Genomic DNA, 18,037 nt, shown 5'->3' on the forward strand with positions numbered 1-18,037 from the left:
GTATAATAGATTTTCAGAGTAAACAAGAAAACAAAGGTCTACTTAGTGTTGTGAATGGACGTCGAAGTGTGTAAATTGTTTTCATAATTCGTGTCGTCACCGCAACAAAGAACGAAATTGTCGAGTGACAGGCGGCGGTAATTGCCCACCTCTCCGGACGGGAAATCAGTCGCGACATTTCGAATTTAGTGAAGATAAATGACCTGATCAGGTGATCAGTACACTTGTGATTGATAGCAGTGATGAGATGGGACAATGGAGATGAACAGCCCAGGAAAACTTCCACGCCGTATTTGACTTGGAGGCATGATCTCTCGGGAAGTCTGTCTCGTTTCCCTGCTCAAGGCGTTCTCGTGTAGCCGAAGATGACGAGAGTCGAGATGACTTTGCAATGTTGTTTTGTTTTTATATGTGTATTTGTGTATTTGTTTGTGTTTTCTGTAATTATTTTATCTTATATTTTCGTGTTGTTTTGCGTTGAATGGTTTATTTTGGTTATGTTGTTTTGTTTTGTTTTGCCTTTTAAGGGGATTGGGGGCAGCCGCCAATTTATGCCGAGCGCGCTGCAAGTGAAAAGCTCGTGCGTTGTTTCCAGAGGTGTTCATGCCTCCCGGTATATAATAACAGAACTTGCGAACTTGTTCAGACATATTGGTCATGCCTATGTAGCGCGCCTCCAAGAGGCATAGAGATGGCTCGACTTATAACCCGTTGTCGCCACTGGTGTCTGAAAGATGGGCAAGAAGGTCTCCGAGAATCTTCGTCCTGATAATCTGTACTTTAATACGAGGACGTTTTGTGAATGGATCCGCAGACGATGAAAAGCGACCCACTCCTAATTTGCTGACGTCTTTGATTCATTCGCTAATGAGTTTGCGATGTCGTAATTTCCGCCCCGCTATTACCAATCGATCCGCCGTTTTTTCCCATCAATAAAAATAATGGCTGCTGGTTGAGTCTCGCGCGTCCAGCGCTGTGTGCCGGGGAGACGACTGAACTTGTCAAGAGGAGGATTGTACGGCAGAGAATCGCCTTTCTTCTCTTTTCTTTTCTCCCCAGATCTGGCTGTCGTAAGACGGGAAGTATTCCCGTTTGCTGTTTCTACAAGTCTTGAGAATGTCCGCCACGTGTGTGCGTTTTTCCCCCTTTCTTCTCCATTTCCTCTTTTATCCCCCTTTCATCTTCATGCTTTGTATGGCGGAATCGACGCTTAAAGTAAGACCTGCGATGTTGTTCATTATACATGCTGATGATGATGGTGGTAGTGGTGGTACTATTTATGAAGAATACTATTGACCATGGGCATATTTGAAACACCTCCGAAATGAGCGTCATTTTAACATTTCATAAACTGAAATATAAAGGGAAGCTTTAGAAGATCTTGTTCACAAGGATTCTGTTATCTTACCCGTACATATAAAAGAAAGAAAGAAAAAAAAGAAAGAAAAGAGAGTGGGCCATAAATGAGAAATCATACAGAGAAGCATCCGTGTTGTAAAGCCATCATGATCAAAATGCTTGCATGATCCACGAAAAGAAAAAGGAAGCATTTTCCGCATGTTTCTTCCTCCTTTTGAATGCCCCTTTTCAGTGATTTTAGCTTCAGAAGAGAGAAATCGACAGTAAAAGATTTTCAGCGTGTGCAGATACGAAGAAGTTGTATAGATTTAATTGGTATGCTGTCAGGCAATGAAAAACGTAGAAAACAACAAAACTCACTGTCTCCCACTCTCTCTCTCTCTCTCTTTCTCTCTCTCTCTCTTTCTCTTCATGGTTAAAGCTGCACAATTGCATTGAGAATGATAAATTGAATCAATAATGTAAATACTTGGTGATATGTTACTGTCATGTGAGAACCGATACTCGAGAACGTTTTTGCAAAATACGCGCCACCACCTTAGGTGGGAAACGAAAGCACCTTTTGGGTGCTGTTGTCCTTGTTGTTGGATATAATGTCCCCTGTAAAGGTCCTACAATGTATACACGGGAACCCTGACAGCGCGCTATCAATCTTACCCAACTAACAGTGTGTATGCAGGGAGGTATAAGCCCTAACTGTTGCCATTTTGCTCGCTTCTTTGGCGGTTATCACCAAAGGCGGTAACGCCTGCTCTGTATCATATAGTATTCGGCTGTACGCATAGAACTTTTCGATATCACTGTGCCGCCGTCTCGCACGAAAGCTTTTTTCGTGTGCGATGAGAGATTAGACACATCCAACTCTATAATGAAGGTTGAAACGTAGTCGAACAATATTAATCAAACCTTGTAGATATCAATAAATCAATTGGCAATGTATCACGGGGTATGTTAAATTTGTATAGATGCTGAGCTCACGTGATATGACGTCACTTGCTGATGATTCCACATTGTTTTATCGTACAAATCCATCTAAGGCATTTTTTTTTTCTCTCGAAAAAAATTCCGTTTGATTTCGATGACAATACTGTAAAAAAAAAAAGAAAACCTGTAGAATCTTTGTGCCATAAACATATTATTTACATTATGAGTTGTACTATTAATCGTACACTCTGCGTGGCTTGGCTATCATCATCCTTTTTTTCATTGTGATTTGTTACAAATTTTGAAAAACATTCTTATTCTTCACCCCAATTACTAAAAATTCTGAAACTCTGTATCCAGTATAATCAACTTATGGTGGTTCAAACGAAAAAGTCTCCTTTAGTATTATTGTCATTTTTATGTATTTTTGTTTTGTTTTGATCTGTTTCAAGTGTATTCATAACCACTCTGTACATACGTTATTTATCGTTTAATAAAAACATTAAAAAATTGTTGATTCCGCAGTGGAATGACGTATAATTTTGCATATGCAGGTCAATATACACCTATCCTCCCACACTTTCACTCTTCTCCCCCCCCCCCCTCCCCATCCCCCTCCTTTCTCCTCGCTCGAGTTGTTTGTTCCCGTTACAGTCAATGAATGTGTAATTTCCTGATTCATTCCAGCAGTCGGATCTGTAGAGTCAGTATTATCTGAGATTTAGTGATTGTCCTCATCTCCCCCTCTTCGGTTTGACGAGAATCCCTCTTCGGTTTGACGAGAATTTAGACTTAATCTGGAGCGTCTTTGCTGAAAAGGGGGAAGAGATGCCAATCAGATTTCAGCATATTAAAGTGAGGACTTGTGAATATATCCCATTCTCTCATATTTCGTAAGAGGAGGGATGCGAAGTCGCTCTTTTTTCTCTTACTATCTCTCTCTTGTTTTTTTAACAAGTTCAGTGGAGAAGGTCAAATTTACATTTCTGCTCCGTTCTCTGGTTGTTCTTTTCTTGTTGCTACATTTACGCACATCCCTTTTGCGGATGTGGTCAGTAAAGTTTTGAGCATATTGATAATTCGTATGACTTAATCTATAGATTGCTCATGATTCTTGTAAACCTGTACTTCATTGTGTGTCGTTTGACACAGTTTTTACAAGATGTGGTTATAGACTTTGGGGAGAGTGCTGTTATCTTGACGGTGAGAGTCAGGATTATGTCCAGAGTTCAGGCAGAAGTGTATAGCAATGGCAATCGTAAACAATATTACAGTAATGTTTGTAGTGACTGGACTCGTATATGCTACACGTTGTTTGAGGTAGGTTATTGTGTACGTGTATGTCATGTATGTGGAACCAATGTCGGCAACCATGAATCTAGGCATTCAGAGAACTCCATGGCCATGCCATGTTTAAAGGCATTATTTACCATTTGCAGATGAAACAAAAACCCAGCTTTATTATCATTGATTATAGTGCTTCAAAATAGTTCCAAAATGTGACTTAGGGATAGAAACAACGGATGTAAAAATGTTAATCGATACAATCAATGTTAAGAATTGCAAATATACAAAATGTGGATAATAGTTATAATTCTTTATTTCTAAAGTAAACCGTGCACTGTTATGGTTTACTGAGAAAAATAGTGATAATATTTCCTTATAATTGAGGCTTCATTGCGAAATGTTCATATATTATGGTAGGATGTTTTGTGATACAACTGACCTACACATATATGCTTCAGATGTGATAACTTGATTTAAAAAAAAAATCACTGCTCCCAATGGTAAACAGTACCTTTAACATTCCCGATGTTTTGTGTATTTATAGTAGCGCGACTATGTTATTATGGGGAGTCTCAACAGAATGATCTCACACCAACGATATATTATAGAAAGATGTAGGTCATGAACTCGAGTGTGTGTGTGTTCAGCATGATGATGAATAGTGCATAATGTTTTTCAGCCGATAGAAATATCAACGAAAAACAAGGCCACACACCGCCTTATATTTTTCTCCTTCATGTACTTCATAAATAGCAACAGCAACAACAGTGACAGCAACAACAACAACAACAACCACAATAATAATGATGATGACGATGATAATAATAATGATAATAATATATGGGATTTATAAGGCGCCAAATCTATCTCATATTTACATGCTGTCGGCGCAACTATATGCAAGATACATATTATACATACACATACATTTAGAAAGAGGAAAAAAACGATAAAGTGAAACACTACAGGACATAATAATAATAATAATGATAATAATAATAATAATAATAATAATAATGATAATAATAGCAATAATAATAATGATGATAATAACAGTAATGTATCGGACTTATAGATAAGGCACCAAATCCATCTAATTTAATAAAAGAAATCAGAGTGTAAACAAGGCTTATCTTTCTCCGTCTCTTATACACACGCTGTTGTGAAAACCACTAGCTTTAATCATTAATGTCACGCAATGTCGCTATAGTCTTATTTTCAGCGGAGAGACAAGCAAAACAGGAAACCCACTGATAATGTCTTACCGCTGTCAGTTTTTCTACTCGGGTTTCTGCCCCGTCTACTGCGTAACTACCGGCGGCGCGACCTCACATTACACTGAAAATCACCATCATCGTCAACAGCGGCCTTCGTATAAGATGCCTTCTTGTCAATTTCCTCCGTTATCTTTTGTCTACACTAATACCCCCTTCCCATTTCACCTGAGTCTTGTCGCATTCACGTCTCTGTATGTCTGTTTCTGCGTCTTCCTTTGCTCAATGTAAGTCTTGGGTTGTCTCAGAACATCCCGTCACCGTCTCTCCCTCTCTCTCCCTCTCTCTCTCTCTCCCTCTCTCCCTCCTTCTCTCTCTCTCTCTCTCTCTCTCTCTCTGTATCTATCACTCTCGTAGTCTTTCTCCTTTTAATGTATCAGGATAACCCGCAAAAAGAGAGAAAAAAAATGGCGAACAAACAAATGAGCAGAAATTATGACAGGAAAATACAATTGTGTGTCTGTCAGATGAGATCATTGCTAAAGCCCCTTTCTATTATTATTTCTCTCTTTTTTTTCTCTCTTTTTTTTTTCAAGCAAGGACACGATAACGTCTACAAAATGCATGCAACAGCCAGCGCGGGTCGAGTGAGTGTGCGTCGGCGGACTGTTTGTGTATTTCTGTCCCGTGAAAATCAATCCAGATATCGCTTTGATAATAACATCCGACGTATAAACTTGAGGAGGTTCGGTCGTTACAAGAGGGTTGTATTGGGATGGGTGCACTAATGTATCGCGGAAATTTTTAGAAACTCTGGGACATATTTAGGTTGTGGACGTATTCGATTGAAGATTCTCACTTTTTTTTCCATGCGTTTTTTTTTTTTTTTTTTTTTTGCGGTTCTTGATTTTTTTTCTCCGAGTGTTAACGCGGGGTCGACTATTTCTAGGGCGTGTTGCGTGATTCCTTGGAGAGAAAAGTCGCAATTTCATGAGAATTACCAATCGTGCTTATTTCTTGTGTTGGGAAGTGATTGAGCCTGGTACTTTTTACCGCCATAAGTAACGAAAATTTAGGAGCGGGGATGAAGTTATCGGTGTTGGAGAAAGGAAGTTGGAAAAGGTGCGACCAAAAAAAGAAATAAAAATAACAAAAAAGGAAGAAGAAAGAAATTGTGTCGAGACGGTGGCCAGATTTACACGATGGCGAGAAGAGAAAAACAAAGTAACATCCTTGTATATGATAGATTAATTATCTTGAACGTGTTCAATGTGATTCGTGACGTAGACCTACATAAGTATCCATGATTCAAATGTCTTCACCGGAACACGTTTATATTTATTATGTATATGGCCCTGTGTATATGAATACATCATGTAATGTTATATGTATGTTGTCTGCGCAATTATTCATACCATTAAACATTTAAGATGTGTTTGTTTTTTTTTTCTGGTAAGTGAGTGATTTAATGATCGTACTTCGGTATGACTTTGATATACATGACGTATTTAGGGGTCATCTACCAATTTAAGTAAATTTGGGTTTAACTCCATTGACATAACAAGAGAATTACAGAGATTTCCAGATCTTTATGTGTCTTTAGACATACTTTGGTTATTTTGTTGGAATGTAAGAATTCTCGCTGAGAACGTAAAGAAATCCAGTGCACTGACTGTTGTTGACATAAACATATGTCTTGTGATCAATATTGATGACTAATATCCGAGTTGGTTTAAAGTGTGTAAAGCCTTTAAAATTAATAATAATCTGTACATTTCTTTTGTTATGCTAATGAAATGAAACTGGAAATGTAATGCTGTCTACTGATATGACAATGTACGGTATCAAACCCATGCCCGAGTGCCACAGTAAATTGAATTGTATTGAAGTGGTTTATTGATAAAAACATGCACAGTAAAACATAGCAGCTAACAGGCTGAATTGCTGTTGATACTACACAAAAAATTCAAAATTTACCTAATAACACATTAAAAACTGTGCGGTATGAATGTCAAAAAAAATATATTTATGTGAATTTAACCGTATATTCAAACAAAAACAAACATGTAATAAAATGTGTCAAAGCAAAAATGTAGGATAAATATGTAAAAACAAAAATGTATAATAAAAATATGTAAAAACATTAAGATATACAGAAAAAATAGAAAATGAATCCGGTTTCTGACTTCCTTTTGATGTTTGACAGATGGTTGACAGCAAAAATCAATCAGTTTATTAATTGGCATGATATAAACAAAAAATCGTGGGTATATATTTTGCAGACAGCTGTACACTCTAGAAATAAAACGGTAATTCCCACTTAAATGTTGTTAATCCTGGAATATTTTGTAAATGTCAGAGTGTATACTCAAAATGTTTAATCTAACACCAAAATGTTGGATCGCGGATCTTTTTCATCCTTTCACTGAATTGCAAATCCCAACATTTTGAGCGTTGAATTTAATACAAACAAAAGATTCGAGGGGTGACATTTAAATTGTTGATTTGCCATTTCATTTTTAGAGGCTATTATCATAATAAGATCATAAATCCATGTGTGTGTGTCTGTATGTGGCACGTAAATGCAATGGCAACAGATAAAATAAGAACACACGCGTAAAGAAGCCTTATGGCGGCATTTCCTTGTACGGAAACAATGATTCTGTTTGTATACAACCGGTTAGATTAACGCGTTAATTATTTTGATCTGTTTACGTCATGACACGGGCATAAGTATTTCCAGTGTTTAGGAGACCAACCTCCTCATTCTCCACGTGAAAATAAAACAAGGAAAATGCTTTAAACCGCATCTCCGCAGCATGGTTCAAAGCAAAATTGTGAAGTTGATAAAAATAATTCGCTAACCCCAGCCCACCCCTTCACCATCTTATTCAACAATTTACGTCAAGTGCCTTTACCTTATAGAGACTCCCTTTGATTCGTCTCTACACAACTACGATTATAATCGTAATGTTTCCGCAAGCGCCTCGCAGAGAAGCGAGTCGAAAGCCCGTAAATCCTGTTCTATTAGTAGGCTCAAACGTTTAAAACAATGTTCTCGGCGCGAGGTACTTCCTCTCTCGTCCGCACACGCATTTGTTTCCTCTCATCTTTATTCATGGCGTTCGTACAGATAAGTTTAGCCTTGGATATCTGTTTGCAACTAAAATTAGATCTTCTACGCATTTCCCTTCCGAGACTCCGCACGCCCGTGTGTTCAGGGGTATTTCTCTCGTATGTAAATTAGATTGACGTCACCCGCTGTGATCATAGCTAGCCTCCCTGCACAGGCTACCGGCGCAGTGAGCATGGCGCGCTGCATTAGGCCTACAGTGGGTAATGAACCATCAGCGAGAGATACCGAACGACTGTGACTTGCGTCTGAGCCGATTCAAGCCGCTTTTTTTCTCCCGCCGTGAATAAACAGCGTGCGGAAATAGCAACAGCCAAGAGCGTAACTAAAACAGGAATAGCAACCGGCAAGTTATTATTTCCCTTTCCGTGTTTTTTTCCCCAATCTGCCAACCATCAATCCTCGGTCGGTGTTCCCATGACATCGGTAGCAACCCGCCATTCCATGAAAAGGGAAACTACGGGTTTTAACATCCATCGATTCAAGTCAAAAATAACCTGCCACTAAATAAGCGGATAAAAATGCCATGAATAACCATCGCCTATGTTTTAACTATTCACCAAGAACGTGGAGACGTTTTGCCGGCGAATTTAAGATCTCTTTTCGAATATCAGCAATCCCTTCTCCCCCCCCCCCCCCATCTCTCTCTCTCCCTCTCTCTCCTTGCTTTTGTTTTGCCAGTACACTGCAGTATCTCCTCCAATTCCACCTTCTGTTTTTTTTTTTTTTTTTTTACTCATTCATGAAAAAAAAATCTCAACCTTATCCTTAGCCAGAAGCAAACTAGGCCACTTGTATTGTCCGCTCAGCGCGTTCTTGGGAGAAGCAAAAGGTCGCGTCAGAATGCGTATTTCCGATCCTGTGCATTTCCGATGTCGAACGTGTTTCTTTGCATGAAATCCCCCCCCCCCCCCCGCTACAACCCTTCGCGCTCCGCTATGGTGTTCTTTTCATGATTCCATGCTGTAATATTATTACGACAATGTCATGTCTTTCCTCTTCTGTACCTTACCTCCCCTACTCCCGCCCCACCCCTTTGCTCGGCAAGTCACCAACCTGGGGATTGTATATTCCTTGCCCTTTTCAGAGTCGGAGGTAAGTCCCTCGATATATGTCATTGTCTTCTATTCCTTTTGGGGGTTTTGATGCAACTTCCTCGACAATGCTGCTTCTATAAAGGATCAAGCTCTCTTTAGATGTGTTTCTCTATAGGTATATATATTTGTACGACTCCCTTCAGTCCATATATTTCCACCTTTTGGATTGGGAAATGTCACGGCATTGTCAAAAGTTTATCGTGACGCATCTCATACGGTGGCTATATTGCCATGGGAGAGAGACAGAGGTACATAGAAAGAATGGAGAAAAAATGAAGGAGGAATTGAGCCTCCTTACTGTGACGCCACTCCTTAACCCAATCCCCACCCTCAACCCCCAACCCCAAAAAGGTGTATAAAGTGGAGATAATGATTTGACTTGTTGAGAATCACTATACTCGGAATGATAGTTTGTCTCTGTGTCTAACTGCCCGTAGGAATTACAGAGGTAATTTATAAGTCTTACTGGTTATTAGGGCCCTGCTTGCATAAAACCCTTACCGCTGCACTTACCGCTCCTTTCTAGCGGTTAGTCTTCAAATTAGTGGTAAATTTTATAATCCTTGATGCTGATTGGCTGTGACGCCTAATTTTGACGGTAGTTACCATTGAAATTCAACGGTAAGTTTTATGCAAAGGGCCACAGATGTGTATGTCCAATCTTCGTCTCCACCATCACCTTTTATTCTTTCCTCCTCCTCCTTCTCCTCCTCCTCCTCCTCCTTCTCCATCCCCACGTTCCTATCTAATGCCTTCAGCCGCTTCTCCTTTCCGATACCATGAAGCTTCGTGCCGATACTGTGTACACGTGTATTACCTTGCATGTTCAGCAAGTATTGTTTTCTCCATGTATCATATGCGTAGTTTACCAACTTACATCCTGCAGAGTTAACGCCTTTGTGGGCGAGCTTGAGGCAAAATACCATTCAAAGTAAAACAAAACACACGAGTAGACGAAGCCAGATTAGAACCCAACACAGTAAGGAGCAATTGCTCTTAATCAATTTGTCAATTACCCCCCCCCCCCCCCAAAAAAAAGACGTTTATATTCGACCGTTTGTGATAGGGCAAACTGAAGGTTTTGAAAATGGTTTCATTTGCGGGACATGCTTAGATTTGAGGTAGTCTCAAAGGCATTATCTCTTTGCGGAAATCTTGGCAGGACAGTGATCATAGACTTTCACTTCATGTTTTTACTAATAGTGATATTATATCAAACACGTCATAATGCCAATCAGATGAGGTGATGACGTCACTGCCAGACAAGTCTTCCATTCACCTAACCACAACTGCACTCAATGCCCTTTCTTTCATTAATTTTGAAGTAAAAAAATGGAATTTAAACATTGAAAATTGAGTGTTGAATATGTTGCGGGGAAATGGTTGCAGTTGCAGACTTCTCGACGTTAAAACATGACTTGTATGATAATCCTTTTTTTTGTCACTTTCCGGTTTTTGTTTTTGTTTTATCCAAGCGAATTGGAGGATTGTGAGTTAATTGTGATTGAGAGCGGTGTCACTGCGTTTCCTTCACTTTTGTATTCCAAGTCCGATTCTAGTTTGAAAAAAAAAAAATAAAAGTAAAATAAATACTTTGCATTTTATTTGCCAAAGTCATTGGAACATTTTGCATTTGCTTTCTTGTTTACCAGATAACAACATTAACTTTCTTCGTCAGCGTTCCGTCAATCAGATCTGTTATTCAACCTCTTTTTTTCGTTCTCTCTCTTCACTTTTTCAGATTCACCCGTTTCTATTTTGCGATCCCACGTGCACACCATTAATTGATGCCTTGTCCACCGCCAGCCACCACCACCCTGAGCAGCGCCCCCAACGCTGGGGTTTCCCCTGCCTGCACCGCGGCAGTCACCAGCATTGTTCCGGGCCTGCCGCTCTCCGTACACCGGCCGCTGCAGCCGCACAGCGATATGCTCATGCAGTACCGCCGGATGGAGCCGCCCTTGGGACCACCTTCACAAGTGCCGCCCCACCACTCGCACCACCCAGCCGGCCCTCCGCAGCCGAGTTCGGGCCCCTTGGCGAGTCCCAACGTGCCCATGTGGAATTCCAGTAATTATTTCCTACAATTGTTATGGTTAAATAGTTTTGACTTTGTTGTTTTTGCATTAGTATGCATATTGTACTTTTGCAACATTACTGGAGCCATAAAACAAGGGATTATAACAATTAACATGCTCTTAGAAGTATTCTATAAACGCTAGTATGTTATAAACATTTATTATTTAATTCGGATACGGTCATGATTATAATCATGGACACTTGAAATGAGAAATTTAATTTTGATTCAAAGTGTGCCATTTTTTTTTTGCCACTTATTTTAACCAAGATGGTTTCCGCCAAACATAATTTTTACCTGATGTTTCCCCATGTTGCACCTCGTCAAATATTTTCATTAGGAAATGCTAAATTGTATGAATTGTATACTACAAAGGCCTCATGGGCATATAAAGTGATAGAATTTGAATAAACTGATAAAACCACTCGTTCTCCGGTCATTTTTCCCGTGTGATAAATAAACGAAGATATTTTACATGATATGAAAATGGCTAGTCACCTTGATTCTACAGGAAGCTGCTTGAAAACTATCCCTGATTATCATTTCTTTTTGTCCTCCGAGAGAATCTAAAACAGACTTCCCAGCTATTCTGAATTTGGAGGAAAGAATATGAATTTGATTATACCTGACTGATGTTTCGATAGGAGTATTATCTTTTTCTTGATAATGTTACTACACACTGCCATTAAAACCTCTCTTTCTTCCCTAGTTTTGAGCCAAAGCTCCCATATTTTTCAGTCAGGATGGTTGGGAAGACTGGTAAAAGCATCTTCTATAAACGGGAGTCAATTTTGGCCATTGAGATGTATGCGATATTCAATCCTCCCTAAATTCGATGTGTAAATGTGTGTCTGCCCCCTCTGCTGGAAAAGTGTGTGGTGGTTGGTGTCGTTTCTAAGTCTTTCTCCCGTTTCGCCTCAACTCGAGGTGGTGTTGCCTTCCCAGATTGGGCCTACAAGCCGGAGTCGAGCCCCGGCAGCCGGCAGATCCAGCTCTGGCACTTCATTCTCGAGCTGCTGCAGAAGGAAGAGTTTCGCGACGTGATCGCCTGGCAGGGCGACTACGGCGAGTTCCTCATCAAGGACCCCGACGAGCTGGCGCGCCTCTGGGGCATGCGCAAGTGCAAGCCGCACATGAATTATGACAAGCTCAGCCGCGCGCTCCGGTAAGAAACGTACTCGAATCTCTACAGGTAGCGTCTGAATGTTCCATGATTAGCCAATCGCTTTGAAGCCACCCCATCGCCATCTTACCACGCATATCGTCCATACATTTGCTTATAGAGCTCACGACAACACGTGATCTTGGTGACAGTCTCTGTTAGAGCTAATATGTGCAAATCCCCATAGTGTGCCTGGTAAGATGGCGGTGCGGCGACGTGAAAAGAACAATGAGATATCCAGATACCTCTAAACAGAGATCAGTGACTCTGAAACGTAGTTTTTGTTTTGACTAGGAGTACACCCTCAACGATAATACTTAACGAAGATATGATAATGACGATGAGAATCTACTCAAGTCTATGTGAGATACTTTTACATCCAAGGCTGTTTGAGTAAAAGTAGCGCAGTAGATTTAAAATGTATAAAAACTTGAGCAAAATTGTTTTTCCTGTCTTAGTCTGCTAATTGTTTTTTTCTCCTTGAAATTCAAGAATTTGTGGAAGCCTTGCATGTCCCGATCTGAGCTTATAAATTGTATGTCTAGAAATTTGCTGATATTTATTAATTTGTAATGATGTACACGCACAGTTTCCGTTTTTATTCATGATTGTCGAAAACGAGAGCTCATGTTTCGTTAACAGAACCCAGTGATCTATCTTTCTGTTTTTTTCACATTTTTTATTCAACTTTTTTTTTTAACTAACAAAATGTATTTACTAATCAACATTCAGTACAAATAAATGTCACGTCATGTGATACATAAAACAGATAATACGATTTGACCACTTGAAAATAGTCTAGATAATATTAATGAGATTCCATTTAATAATGGATAGAAAAACCTTTACTTTTTCGGCAATGTATTTTATCGCTTGCTTTAGAAAATTACAACATTGGCAAAATCTAATGATTTCTTTTTATTTCTGGCGGAAAATATAAAATAGTTTGCATTTAAAAAAAGACATTGTAACACGCTGAGTTCTTGGTTGTACAAAGTATTCTTGGTTATACCAAGTATGAAAATACTTCTACTAATTTGAGTTTGATTCATTCTCTGCTCTTACTGTGTAATTTTCTTATGGTCTACCTTCCCTCCGACAGATACTATTACAACAAACGCATTTTGAACAAGACCAAAGGTAAACGTTTTACGTACAAGTTCAACTTCAGCAAGCTCATCTTGGTGAACTACCCGGGAACCGATCTCAAATATGTGCCTCCATTCGTACCGGCCTCCCGAGCTGGACTCGGCTCGGCTTCGGAAGACCTCAACATGGACGACGAGCCGGGCACGCCTTCGCATCTCACGAAGGAAGGTTCGTGCAGCGACTCGGGCGAGTCGCTGGACGGTGACGAAAAGCCGAGCAGTCGACGGCACCGTTCGCACAGCCTCGGCGATACCGAGCCCAACTCGACTCTGGCGAGTCACCCTGCCCCTCAACCGCAAACTCTGCAAGGCCTTAGTGAACCCGACCGACCACTGGCTGGTTTGATGAGCCCCAACCTTCGGCCCAACTACAGCGGTGCAGCATTCCAGGTACGGCTTTACCGCCGAAGTATGCTTGTACATCAGCATTCGTGTTCTAGAGCATGCAAATTGGTTTGGGTGGGAGTCACGGTGGAACAATGTGTGTTTGTAAGTCTAAGAACGATGTGAATCCCTCTCCATACACGGAGAGTAGATACTACAGTGAGCAGGCCAACTGGCCCAGTGCATATTAACTATGGAACAATGCATAATTGAAAGCATTTCTAACCAAAAAAGATCAATGAAAAATTTGTGCTTGTTCAGATATCATGGGAACAGTTTCTCTTAAAGCTGTAGTACAAGTAAGTGATTGATCTAATTTTGTGGTCTTTAATGACGTTTGAACTGGAATCCATTTTCCACAGAAATTTGATGATTTTCCCAATACTTTCGTGCAGGTGATGCGCCCGGGTCCATTCTTCACCCATTCTCTGCCAGCTAGCCCGTGCTACATCTCGCCTCTGGCTAGTCCTTCGTCCACCATCAGCCCGCTCCTCTCCGCACCGGGACACCCGCCGCACGGGCCGCGGTTCACGTACACTCCGGCGGAGATCCAGCGTGCCCACCAGGAGGCGCAGGCCCAAGCCGCCATCGCCCGGCTGGAACACGAGCGGGTAGCCCAGCTCCGCGCCAGGGCCTTCCCACTGTTACCGCAGTCCCCCGGCACGCTGTGGCGGACGCACACGGAGAATGAGATGCGTATACGGAATCTGGAGCTGACGGCGGAGAAGCAGCAGCAGCTACAGAGACAGGAAGAGCAGAAGCGGCAGGAGAGACTCGAGCGTCAGGAGTTGGAACGGCTCGAGCAACAGAAGCGGCAGGAGCAACAGCAGCAAGCTCTTGAGCAGCAGCAAGCTCTTGAGCAGCAGCAACGAGTTCGGAAGTCCCCCGAGAAAGAACTCTCCATCCGTATTCCCGAGCGGCCGCTGCAGTCCGAGCTTTACAAGCGCAGGATGACTGAAAAACGGCATGCCAGTGAGCAGCAAGCCAGCGAACGCCGCATCCCGCCCGCCATCACCATCGACGATCGCACCGTGACGAACTCGCCGGTTCGGAAGACCGCAGAACCAGCTCAATGCGCGGTACCCAGCCATGCCGAAGAGCGACGCGACAGAGATAAGCCGCGCCGAAAGACACCGCCACCCCCGCTTAAGGTGGACTCCAAACAACTCCTGTTCGATAGTAAGCCACCCAGTAGCGCACCGCCTATCAACGACCGGCTGGAGGCGCGTAAGTTCGGACCGGCGCCGCCACGACGTATCATCGTGCACACAAGCAGTGAGAGTCGCTCCGAGGAGGATCTCTTGGACGCGGAAGAGGCAGCGACTGGTGGCATGGAGTCAATACCCATTAAGCTGCGATTCAAGCGCAAGTGGAACCGCGACAGCACGCGACCTCCTTCGTTCATCGAGAACGATACAAAGTCGCCCAAGATTTTCCTGGACTCGAGTCCATCCTCCCGCTCCCTGCCTTGCACGCCTACGCAACGGGGCCAGATGGGGACGTTCTTTCAGTTCCCCAGTCCCATGGAAACCCAGACGGAACACGAGTCCCCGTCCTCCCTGACCTCTCCGAAGGAAAAGGAAAAGGAGAAGGAGTCGTTACGCCGCTTCAGGGACTACTATTTCGACACCAAGCCTACTGCTCTGGAGAGCCAAAAGCTCCAGGAACCCGAGAGGCGACCCAAGGGGAGCGCCTTGAGTCTGAGTATAGAATCCATCATCTCCAAGTCGGAGCCTTTGCGCCCTGTCCTCAACATGCGCAACTCGAGCAGTGCGCCCAGCATCGCCACTTCGGGCGCCAGCGAGAGTAGCGGCGAGAGCAAAGAGGACACGCCGTCTTCGTCCGCAAAGGAAGACGCCTCCATGTCTCCAAACTAGCCCAGATTAATTGACGTCTATTCCCCCTTGCGTGGTGGAATCGTAGAAAATAGAGAGATATCTTTTTATTTATATTAATGACTGCACTTGCCAGTTTGCAGGTCGTAGGCGCTAATGCTCGCTGCCTAAACGTCGAGCTAATCTACGTTGTTTGTATCTTTGTTCATCGTGATGGCATGTCATTTTGAAAACATGTGTCATGCCTAGTCGAGATTATGTCGAGCGACAGGACATGGTGTAGAACGATCGCGGTGAAGGCGGGGGAACATTTCACCGTTTATAATGATTTCAACTGCTGACTGCTTTGACAAGGTGTGTGTGTGTGTGTGCGTTTTCACAACAAGAATGCAAATCCTTTAGTGGAATATTGATGCGAAATGAATTGTAAAAACACACCAAGCGCTCTGCTGAGCAATGCTGGGCGGTTTTGTTCTTCAAAACGAGAATATAACATTTCGGAGATGCTTTGGTTAATACACATCAGTGAAAGCAGTCAGTATTCCTTAAGTATTTTGAGGCCGACTATGTATTTAATGCGTTCAGACCAGCGACAGTCAAAATACTTTATGCATATTTCTCCCCCATACAATGTATCTGTGGTTAAAAACTGCTGACCGTAGTGAAAGAAAGTGGTTTTGTGGCTCTGAACATGGACCTACAACAATAGGTCCATGCTCTGAACAAGGAACTGAAACGAACACTGTCCTACACACGTCAAACAATCCAATTGATACATTAAATTGTGAACGCAGCGAATTGAATTCCATTTATCGATGTGATTGATTTGAATAGTCTTCTTAATTCTATTCGTTATGGTGACTACGATGCTGCATATCACCACTATGCCTTGTAAAGTGTCGGTATTTTGGTATTCCACTATTCCCTTCAAATCATGAATTTTAGCCTCTTTTTTTTCAGAGGGCATCATGCAGTTTTATTAAAGAAAAATATATGCATAAGGAAAGTTCAAATACAATGTTATGCCATTGTTTGTTTGTTTTTTTTTTCTAACAGAAAGAAGTCATGTTTTAGGCCATTCGTAGTATCCCCTGTGTTTTGGATGCGTCAACGATTTTGAACGGTATGTGAACTTTCATTGACCTATGTGGGTGGCGTTCTATATCGTACTGTTTTGATTCGGTCTTGTTTTTATGTGGCTTCCATTCAATTTTAGTGGAGACTATGAGTGATCAGTTTTATGAAGAGATATATATTGATTACTGCTTTGACGCGTTTGATTAATGGATATGAAATATGCATTAGATTTATTTAAAGGTTCACCATTGTTGGAGAGCGTGTCTGACGTCTTAGAAAGAGCAATTTTAGATCTGTGAAGTGTTTTTATTAAAGCCAGGTGTGAGAATACTCCTCGAGAACCCTTAAATTGCTAGGGCTTTTTTTTCTGTGAGCATTTTTACCTCTGATATTAATACTCGCATGTCATGTTGAAGAATTAGCCGATTCCAATGTGAGAATATTCCTGTCGAACCTTAAAGCGCTAAGGCTTAGTTCTTTCAATGAAATCCCCCCCCCCCCCGTTATTAATATTCGCGTGTGATTTTGAAGGATTCGCCGATTCCAGCAACAATCACTCGATGAAAATATGTTCCGATTTCTCAGCGAGGTACTAAAAATTATCCCCCAGTATCACATTGGCGTAACGTTATTCCCCCCCCCCCCCCTCCCATTAAACAAAACAAAACAAAAAATGCTCATTTGTCTTATCGGAGACGCATGTCATGGAACGGTTTGTAATCGTTGTGTATAGGATAAGCTACAGTTGCCATGGTGACAGCTTGGTAACAACCAATCGGCTGCTAGTATTTCAGTCATCACCGTGGTAGCTGCCATGACATTAAAGTTTGGTATACCTGCACCTTTCTTTATGAAACAGGCCCCAGGCAAAACCTAATGCCGATGACGTAAAGGTTTTCACGTAGACTTTCCACATAGCTTTTGTTTCTATGTCTTCGTGAGTTTATCAAAAAGCAAGAAAAGTGGAAATGTCCCGATGCGAGTTGCTTTTGAGGTGATACAAAAGCTTTTCTATGCCTCTTAAAGCATCGTGTTTTCACGTTGTCTTTCTACAGATCTTTGCGAGTACGATTATTCAGTGGTCATCCTAATCGAGGAACAATTTGAGATTTCGTAATGAAACAACTATGTGTAATTATGTATGTCACTATAGACAGGTTTTGTGTGTGTGTTTTTTTTTAGAGAGAAAGCAAGCTTTATAGTCAAAGATCAAAGGTCACAGGGTTATCGTTCCCCGTTTTGAGTAATTGAAGGAGCTCCTTAAATCAATCCAATAGATGTTGATTAGACAATGAGCGTGTAAGTTTCTTGTCATTGTTTCAAAGTATTTGATTATGGTG

At 41.6% G+C, this 18,037-nt stretch overlaps 1 protein-coding gene across 1 annotated transcript in view; it reads left to right on the forward strand.

Annotated features, from left to right (window-relative positions):
* Positions 1 to 17,306, forward strand: part of LOC139728353 (uncharacterized) — a 31,688-nt gene extending 14,382 nt beyond the window's left edge. Inside the window, exons 2-5 of the mRNA XM_071639297.1 lie at positions 10,756 to 11,084; positions 12,019 to 12,256; positions 13,356 to 13,791; positions 14,181 to 17,306. Of these exons, the coding sequence (XP_071495398.1) occupies positions 10,802 to 11,084; positions 12,019 to 12,256; positions 13,356 to 13,791; positions 14,181 to 15,662 (2,439 nt within the window). The 5' untranslated portion in view covers positions 10,756 to 10,801 and the 3' untranslated portion in view covers positions 15,663 to 17,306. The remainder of the gene's footprint in view (positions 1 to 10,755; positions 11,085 to 12,018; positions 12,257 to 13,355; positions 13,792 to 14,180) is intronic.
* The last annotated feature ends 731 nt before the right edge of the window (positions 17,307 to 18,037 follow it).

Source organism: Diadema antillarum, unplaced genomic scaffold, assembly GCF_040938485.1.
Source record: "Diadema antillarum isolate AM-2024a unplaced genomic scaffold, OU_Dant_1.0 seq00000175_RagTag, whole genome shotgun sequence".
NCBI classification, from domain to species: Eukaryota; Metazoa; Echinodermata; class Echinoidea; order Diadematoida; family Diadematidae; genus Diadema; species Diadema antillarum.